This window comes from Zea mays, chromosome 1 (assembly GCF_902167145.1).
Source record: "Zea mays cultivar B73 chromosome 1, Zm-B73-REFERENCE-NAM-5.0, whole genome shotgun sequence".
In the NCBI taxonomy this organism is placed as follows: domain Eukaryota; kingdom Viridiplantae; phylum Streptophyta; class Magnoliopsida; order Poales; family Poaceae; genus Zea; species Zea mays.
This window is the reverse complement of record NC_050096.1, coordinates 297,022,659-297,032,107: the sequence shown is the minus strand read 5'-3', so window position 1 is coordinate 297,032,107 and position 9,449 is coordinate 297,022,659. Positions and strand designations below refer to the sequence as shown.

At 43.0% G+C, this 9,449-nt stretch overlaps 1 protein-coding gene across 1 annotated transcript; it reads right to left on the bottom strand.

Moving 5' to 3' along the window:
- Nucleotides 1-394: 394 nt before the first annotated feature.
- LOC100191601 (uncharacterized) lies at nucleotides 395-9,126 on the bottom strand. The gene is made up of 14 exons (NM_001137030.3): nucleotides 8,804-9,126; nucleotides 8,567-8,609; nucleotides 8,333-8,422; nucleotides 8,134-8,209; nucleotides 7,355-7,424; nucleotides 6,482-6,625; nucleotides 6,266-6,370; nucleotides 5,300-5,446; nucleotides 4,548-4,623; nucleotides 1,969-2,057; nucleotides 1,099-1,190; nucleotides 981-1,020; nucleotides 794-902; nucleotides 395-696 (listed from the first exon to the last, which is right to left on the bottom strand). Exons 1-13 carry the CDS (start codon nucleotides 8,984-8,986, stop codon nucleotides 846-848), a joined length of 1,212 nt encoding a protein of 403 aa, NP_001130502.3. The 5' UTR covers nucleotides 8,987-9,126; the 3' UTR covers nucleotides 395-696; nucleotides 794-845.
- Nucleotides 9,127-9,449: the final 323 nt, after the last annotated feature.

The window sequence follows — 9,449 nt, the reverse complement described above, 5'->3', positions numbered from 1 at the left end:
CCGCATTAAATGTGCATGCGATACGGTCTGTTGGTGAGGCGATTTGTCCAAGTTTGCTTCACAACGAAGCCTGCCCGAGCTGGGCTTCGGGCGAGTCGAGGGTGCGCCCACCGCTTGAGGAAGCCCTCGGGCGAGGCATGAATTCGTCCGGGACTACTGTTCCCGCTCGAGGCCGGGCTCAGGCGAAGCGAGATTGTGTCCCTTGGTAGACGAGGCCTTGACCTGAACCGCGCCCATCAGTCTTTGCGGTTTGTGCTGAGGGTGGTTACCAGCCGTGTTTAGGAGTGTTGGGGGTACTCTAATTACGGTACCCGACACTATTATTGCTGGTGTATAGTTGAGTAACTCATCAAGGTCAACGCGGCAAATGTTCTTCTCCACTACACAATTCTGGTAAACACAAACACGTCAGCTTTGAAAACATGACATGTCAACAAGACAACATAATACAGTGCGCCCACTGCTAACTAAACAGAAACCCATGTTCGTAGGATACACGTGTCACATGGTATTTTTTTTCCGTTGCTTAAAACAGCTTCAAACGATACAACGCGCGAAAAAACATAATGAAGAAACGAATCGAGAGCAGTAACGGAGTCATGGAAGCAGTAGCATGCTGCCGTATGATCTACACTTCTACAGCCAGTAATTCCGAACTTCCTGCAGTCATTGGGGACTACAGAGTACGAAAAGGATCTATACAAAACCGGTAACGCAACATAGTCAGCCTCAGGGGGAAACGGAAACTGTTCAAAAGCAATGCGGTTTAAACAGTTCAAATTATTTGCCATACCAGATTGGCAGAGTTTGTCTCGTCTCCATAGGGGAAAAAGGCCAGCTACAAGTCACTTGGTATACAGTGCCCCGAAAAGGATAGCCACCAGCAGGAGGACAATCATGATCTGAGGGGATCACAGAAGAATATCGACAAATTATATAGAAGAGTGCTAACATGAATTTCCTGATTACGGGTTACTCACCAGCATAGGCCTGTAAGGTGATGTGTCCAAATGGTACCCCCTACAGAATCAAGACAATCAGGAATCCAGGATGAAGATGACAAACAGAGAAATGCAACTCTTAAATCATTCGGCGTACCTCCTCTTTACCAAACCAGATGACTTGCAAGTTTGCTTTATTGAATTCACGTGTCTCCGTGTTAGAGCAGCATTTGGATCATTGTCATCAATCTGGAACATAGACCAAATATGCATCAAGTTTTGAACAGCAACCAGAAGCCTTTTCGAGTTTAGAGGCCATGACTGACCCCACCAATGAGACACATAATGGTACTATTGTGGTCAGAAACTGGTAACTTGCTCCAAATAAACTTATACTTATCCATTAGTATAGCATTAACACACTGTCAGCTTAAATCAATGGTGAGTTATGTAGACGATAGTGCATGAAGCAGCTGGGAGTGAAGAACTCGATTAAGGATTTCAAGGTCTAAATGGCCAACTGGTCAACATATACAGCCCTGACATGTCTGACAGCAAGATATAATAATAGTAGTATCTGAAACAGCAACTAATTTCGACTGGATGTAGTATAATAATAGGCTGCTCACCCGACAGACAAGTTTTAGACTAATGTTTACGTAGTTATTAGTGTGATTCAATGGGAACATGATAGAATCCCAATACAATAATACTGATGGATATCATAAATTTTGTAGTGGTGCAAGTAGCTCAGGTTGGGTTGACTGATTAATTCACCCTACTCCCTAGTTCTCATCATTTACTTTTGTTTCAAACACAGTTCTCATGATTTACTGACCACAAACCAAAAGAGTGGTGGCAAGCAAACAATCAATTAAGTTGAGTGGGTTTCGGATCGACCTACATCCTATCAAATTTCCTAGTGTTATTACAAAGGAATGCTATAAATAGTATGAATGTTCAGTTATATACAGGCAACTCAGACTCCATGTAGGCTGCAGCAACAATAGTGCTCCATATATTGTACCTTTGACTCTATCAATGAAGAAAACTCATAGAAAGCGGTATAGACGTCTGACATTGAATTTGTCTCGTCAATTATTCGTGCCGTGAGACCTAAGAGCAAAAATGTGTCAGGTAATTATATAGACAAAACAAAGTAACAGAATAATCAGATTATGTTAAGAGGGGGAGGGGAATTAGATACATAAACTACAGCTTGTGTTTTATTCTAGTTAGGTTTGTGATTATGAATCAGAGGCAATTGTAAGATGAAGATCTACTCCCCCCCTATAAAAGGAAGGAAAGGATAAAACAGCCCCCATTCAGGTCCATATGTTTCTCCACAAATCCAAAACAGATGCATAAACAAGTACATGCCCTGCATGTTCCAAATTGCACTTTTGTACCTCTTATAAATAAAGAGTGTGAGGTAATAGAGACACATTTTCGCCTAGATCATGACATGAATTCCATCCGTGATCAAACAACAATCTGTTATGGTGGCGGCTAGGGATGAGAGAGTGCAAGGGTACCGGCCAATAGCCTTGCCCACGACCAAGCAAGAAGGAAGGGTTTTCTTTCTTAACTCTTGCTTGACTAGATTGATAAATCTCCTGGGCTAGGGTTGAGAGGCTACTTGACCCCTAAGGAAATATCTTATCCAAATCAACCTAACTTATCTCTTGCCTTATCCTAACAAACCAAATGCTTCCTTATCCTAAATAACCAAATCAATCTAACTTATCTCTTTCCTTATCCTAACCTCCACTTGTCAGAATACTATTCCCATTTCCAAGACATCTCGTCCTCGAGTTGCGCTAGCGCGGGGCTTAGAAGGGCACCATTTGGACGACAGAGTTGCATGAGTACAACCACCTAGATCTCATGGAGTAGTCTAGCAGGTGTCAAGATCTAGGAGTGGGAGACACCCTCGCAGAGGCCGGTTTCGGAATATGGTGCATAACCTCACAGAGGTCGGTGATGAAATACCGCGGCGCAATGTAGTGAGCGCCTGCAAGGAACTTCATGCCTCCTCCCTGTCGGATGGCTGCTAGTCCGTGCAACATAGGGAAGAGAGGGGCGGCTTCGGATGGAGAATGACAAGAAGGGGTGTGCCTTCCCAATCGTAGCCGTTGCAGACTTTGAGTTCTCCGCTCGCAAGGGGAACAACATGCCCGCTGCCCACAAGGGGACAAAACATGCCCGGTGTCTACCGCCGACAAGGGAAACACGCTCGTCGCCCATAGGGGGAACCGCATGTCAAACATCCCTGATGCAATGCATGTGATTGAGATCTTTCGTGTAGCGATGCGTAACTTGGAGGAGATGCGAAGGGATGCAAGGCTAAATCAACTGCAGATAGCGCTTCTCCCCCATCCGTCGATGTGTTAGGCCGCAAGTAGTAGCATGCAACCACAACCGCTACTAACACTTGGCGGGTAAGCATCTTCCCCATTGGCTCCATCGCGGCGTCCGTCAGCTACTCGATCTGCTCGCCGAGTGCAGGTACTGAGTCAATGTTGGTGACCACGATTGTCGAGTCAGTCATGATGGAATAGCGCGTCGGCCACCGAGTTAAGGCACCATGGGTGATACTCCACCGCAAAGTCGAACATAAACAACTTGCTCTCCACGGTGTCCAACCCTGAGAAGACGACGACCCACTGCACATGGAGGTTTGCCACTTGTTGGGCGACCTTGGAGAGGGCCTTCGGCATGGCATTGATGACAGATGGTGGCACTCCCTACGGTGCCGGCAGCACGACCTACCATGCCGACGGAGATAAGTCTTGGCGTCAATCGTAGCATTAACGTCGAAACCCGACATCTCTGATATCAGATTGCTATGGCGATGGCTAAGGGCTGAGGGAGCGCAAGAGGGCCGACCACCCACGACCGGGCAAGAGGAAAAGATTTTTCTTCTTAATTCTTGCTTGATTGGATTGATATATCTCCATTGCTTATATAGACAAGCTTACTTAACCCCTAAGGAAATATCCTAACGAAATCAGTCCAAATTATCTCTTTCCTTATCCTAACTATTGGAATATAATATAGGTGAATTGCCTACCTCCTCCTATCAGCTTAAGCTTTTGTGTTGAACTGGTTATTGCGTTCACTCTAATATGGTATCAAAGCCAGAGGTCATGAGTTCAAATCCTGGCTCCTATTCTACGTCAGAGACCCAAAAAAGAGGCTTGACGTGAGGGGAAGTGTTGAAATTTAATATAGGTGAATTGCCTATCTCCTCCTATCAGCTTAAACTTTTGGGCTGATCTGGTTAGTAAGTTCACTCTAATACTAACTAACCAAATTCTTTCTTATCCTAACTAACCAAATCAATCTAACTTGTCTCTTTCCTTATCCTAGCTTCCACTAGCCATAACACAATGACATAGCAGTGGTCACAAAAAAGCAAAGAAACATATTGTGTTCTCCCGAGGTGTAGTATATACATACAAAAGCAAAGCACTGCAGAACTCCAAAATAGTTTTCATTAAGTTTAAGTGTGGCAAGGTGATATAATGGAGAACAAACAGGCATTTTCTGTGAGGTAAATACAAGTCTCGCTGAAGTACATTATGTCTTACAAAAGTAGCTTACCACGTCTCATCTTTACAACTCCTCTAAAGACATGCACGTTATTGTAGCAAAGAGCACATGTTCCAATTGCCATTATCTAGAAAGAGGAAATAGCAATTTAGTATCCTATGGAAGAAATTGTTTCAAGAGCATATTGATAAACGAAGTATATAACATAAAAACAAAATAAAATAATTGACCAAAATAGATGGAGAATCAGTCTTGGATTCTTGATCAGTCAAGAAACCAGGAATGTTATCTACATTTTCCCACAAATGAGATGTTTTAGAACAAAGCTCATAGAGCAACTTGGCAAAATATTGTAGCCTAAAAATCTAACAGTTTCCTCAGCTATGAAACATGATTAAAAAAACCTCCCATAACCAATGAACTATTATTCCAAGCAGCAACAAATACAAAGGTTTTGAGAATTTCCAGGGAAAAGATAGTATAACAGTTTTGAGAACCTAGTCCAATTACCACAAGTACATGCTTCAAGGACGAGACTAATCTTGGTATACTTTGTCTGACAAAAGCAGATAGGTTAAGAAGCCTTAAGTTAAACCTTTTTTTACTCAGATAGTTACTAACATACTTAACGTCGTTTTGAAGAGCTACAAACACATCTAATTGTACTATTTGGGGTTTATGTGCAGATTTGAGTTAAAATTCTAAATAACAGTGTTCAATCTGGAAAGATTACGAATGCAGCATCAGAACAGCATTGAAAAACTAGGTCCTCAATAGACAAAAAAGTTAAACAGGTTATTTACCTGGGGAATTGCGCAAAAATGGAAGATGGCATGGTTCTTCAAGGCTGACATGTACTGAAGGCACTCTTCAGCATGAATCAGTGCATTCGTCACTATATCGTTCAAGCATTGTACTGCCTTTTCGGTATTTTCCTCATATTTGAAATCCTGGTTCACAGAAAAACATAACTCTTGTTCATGAATCAGAGCATTAGTCACTATATCATTCAACCATTGCACTGCTTTTTCAGTACTTTCCTCATAATCGTGGTTTCACAGAAAATGTATATTACTACAGCAAAAAGTTCAACCTGCATAATAAGGTTGACTAGATAGATAACATTTGATTATCTATTGTTCACTGGCGAAAGGGCCTCTAGCGTAATGGTTAAGACTTTCGAGTAGCACCTCCAGGTCCCGGGTTCGATCCCTCCCGGGGGGAATTTTCGGGCTAAGTTAAAAAAAATCTCCTTGTTGTGCCCCGCCCGCTCTAGGGGAACGGAATCCTGCGCGCCACCCTCCGGCTGGGCCGTTGTAGAGTGGGTAGTTGATCGGCCCGTTAGTGATGAGGGGCCAGGGTTCAGGGGTTTTCTCGGCCAGGACCATGTTTCGGTCTCTTCTTAATTTAATACCGGGAGGGCGGTCTTTTCCTCCCCGGCCGAGTTTTTTCTATTGTTCACTATAATATTTGAGCTACTATCTATAACCAGCAGTTATGGGTTTTCTCGGTCGGGACCATGTTTCGGTCTCTTCTTAATTTAATACCGGGAGGACGGTCTTTTCTTCCCCGGCCAAGTTTTTTCTATTGTTCACTATAATATTTGAGCTACTATCTATAACCAGCAGTTATGAACTACCCCAACAGGTAGAGCACATAACACATATCATGAAATATTGCCAGATGTGTGATAATTTAGTCTTAGGACATATGCCATACATGGTGAACCTACTCAATAGCAGTAAAAAAAAGTTGAACATTTTGTGTACCTCGAGTTTATCTGCATATTTACTCCATATCTCTCGAGGCCAGAACATGCGGGACTTTGGTATCTCATTTATGTCCTCCAAATAATCCCTAATTATATTAGTTTTCTGCGATTTGATGACAAATACTTGTTAATGACACAAACTCTCGAAACAGGTTGCATTTCACACAGGGAGCAAGAAACGGTTTGGTTGATTCATTCAGACCAATTAACATACCTGTAAAAAGAGACCCATTGAATTTGATAGTGAATCTGGAGCCAGATCTTCCGTCCCAGCAGCATAAAAGAGCCTGGAAAGTCCATAACCAACTAGCCCGGCTACATAGTGACAATACTCGTCATAGTCATCAACAGTTTCAACCTAAATAAAAAACGACATTTCACAACAGTCAGAGAAATACTGACCCCCCCCCCCCACACACACACACACACAATAAACTGTTTGCTGTAACCAGCACATAGATTTTTCTCCTTGGTTTCCCATGAATGAAGGACTGCAAAAATAATGCTTGCTGAAAGAACAAATTTTTTCCTTGCTGCTTTACACTCAATGCAGGATATAAAATCACTTCTTATGCATGTATGACTATATACCATGAAAATGGGACAGCAGGAAAGTTCATCACACAACTTTCATGGCTTAACATGCACCACAATATAATAGAAACCTGTTTGAAAGCCACAAAGCCTGTAAACATATTTTCATATAGAGAAGTGGCCCAAATGACAACCCATTCACATGGCATCCGCTCATCCAAAAACTGGAGTCGCATGCCAAGCAGTGCCCAACTGGCCATAGAAATGTGGCACATTGGTATGCTGGCATAACTTGTGGTTTTTGGTCATGAATTGAATGCACAGTTGCACACTACTGTACTCACTACACACATGCCATACTTTCATTCTTAAGTCATGAAATTCACGAGGGTATTCCTGAGTCCTGACAAACATCCAGATCCTATAAAATGCAAAAATGATGCAACGATAGTAATACATACCATATCAACATTTCATCAGTATAAATAATCATACAGTTTATGTTAGCACCATGACTACACTTGGATACTTTAATGGATATATGTTAGCATACCTCCTTGCATATAAATTTTGCCATTCCTGCTCCCATTCGCCTAGTGATTTCTTCGATTGCCTTTTGATAGCTGAAAACCAAATAAGTTAAGAATCTGGATAAAAAAGATCTAATGTGTTTTATTGGATTCCGTGCTTGTGTGGTAAAATCTACTAGAATCTAGAATGTCCCGAAGGGATTCCAGGATTATGAGATTTTTTAAATCCGGATTCTTAAAATCCATGTATCCAAATGAGAACATTATTTACCACAATACTATTTACTAAAGTAGTATCTGCAAAGAAAATCAAAGGACGGAGATAAAACTTCAAGTACATATTCTGCATTAATATTACTATGACAACATTAAAAAACTAGTCCTGAAATGGATAATTTAGATACAGCATCAGCATTGGACAATACATCATTATGCATTGGGTTTAATTTAGGGAACGGCACATTTGCTAGTAAAAGTATAAAAACAAACATTGTCCTCATACAAATTGTCTCCGATGTGTAACTATCAAAACTTGGCTCCTTGCTTCCATCATGCAGCGTGATAATGATAGAACGATTTCAAAACCAGGCAATATATTATCATACTACCCAGTGAAAGCTTGATATTTAGAAAGTAAGATATTTCTTGTAAAAAGTGATCGCTGAAGAATTGAAGTGTAGCCAAGACTTGGAAAACAATCTATATATGAAACCTCAAGTTGTCAAATTATCAAAGTAAGGACAGTAATGACTAGCTGAAGTCTGAAGAAGGCAACTAAAGTCAGAGAAGAAATAAAAGTTACCCTTGACCAAGCTCCAGGAAGGCAGTGGATACGAGGTGAAACTTATCCATCAGCACTTTGTAGTGATTTGTTCCACCTGTAAGGCCCAGCCACACACACTGACACACATCATTCAGGCTTCACTACCTCTTCTGGAAAAAAATGACAAGGCCCATTTTTAGTGAATTAGAGCCACATATTCAGAGGAGAGGTCCCGTACATGAATAATGCCAGTCGCGGTTGTAGACGTGCCGATAAAATTCCTGGAGGATGGGCACCTTCACCTCGGTCGGGATGCTAGTGTCATCCTCTGCGGTCATTGAACATAGTTTATTCATTACTGTTCGAATGAGAACCTCTACAGCCTTCAAAAAAATATCACAGCCCCACTCGTAACATTCCAAAAACATCATATATAGGCTTGAAACTAGCTTAAGGGCATGAGACTACTGACCAACGGTGTCGAGGGCACGGAGCACGAGGTAGAAGATGCACACCTGCGCAGTCGCAACAACAGCCATTAAAACACCACACGGGACATACGCACACGCGCACACCAAAATTGTTGGCACGAAGCGAACAAAATCATAGGCGCCACGCATCGGACTCTAATTGGCGGCGGCGCGGCGCCAGCGAATTCGTGTGGGACGGAGGAAAAAAGGGGAGGCAGGCGAAACGAGTTGGTACTGACGGCATTGCGGAGTTCGGGCCCGAGCTGCTGGATGACGAGGGCGAAGCTGCGGGAGACCTTCTGGAGCATGGAGTAGGCGAAGGCCCAGTGTTCCTCGGGCGGGATCTGACGCTTGATCTGCCCCGCTGCCACCCGCAATTTCACCAGCGCCAGCACCTCCTCCGGCCGCGACAGCGCCCCCATCGCCGCGCCTCCGGTCCAACCAACCGGAGTACCGGAGCAGCGTCCTCGCCAAACGTCGATCGAGCGGCTGGGCAGCCCGGTCCCAGACAGACGCCAGACGGGTCCCCTCCAGATGCTATGGACCTAATGGACGCGATGCGGCTCTTCTCTTGCGACTCTGCGAGCGCGTCCGCGTGGGAGTATTTCTAACGGGCGTCCCTGCACGAGAGGGGGACGGGGCGACAGATGGTCTGTTTGGTTTAGTTTTTTCTGATCGGCTTTTTCGAGAATCTAGACGTGAGGAGTGAGGAGAATTTGGCTGTGTAGAGAAACTGAGTATCATTAAGATTACGTGCGGAGGAAGATAAAATTGTTCATGGGTCTTAGGATCTATAAAATGATGGATTATTACTATTGTGACGACTCAATTACATGTTTATGTTGATTTTGAATAGTTTTTATCTAAACAAATTTTATAGAAGAT

Excerpts from the sequence above, each read along its gene's own strand:
- LOC100191601 (NM_001137030.3), bottom strand. The coding sequence starts at position 8,986 with ATGGGGGCGCTGTCGCGGCCGGAGGAGGTGCTGGCGCTGGTGAAATTG. Across the intron at positions 8,423-8,566 it reads CCGTGCCCTCGACACCGTTG|AGGATGACACTAGCATCCCG; the intron begins GTCAGTAGTCTC and ends CAATGACCGCAG. Across the intron at positions 1,021-1,098 it reads TCTGGTTTGGTAAAGAGGAG|GGGGTACCATTTGGACACAT; the intron begins GTACGCCGAATG and ends TTGATTCTGTAG.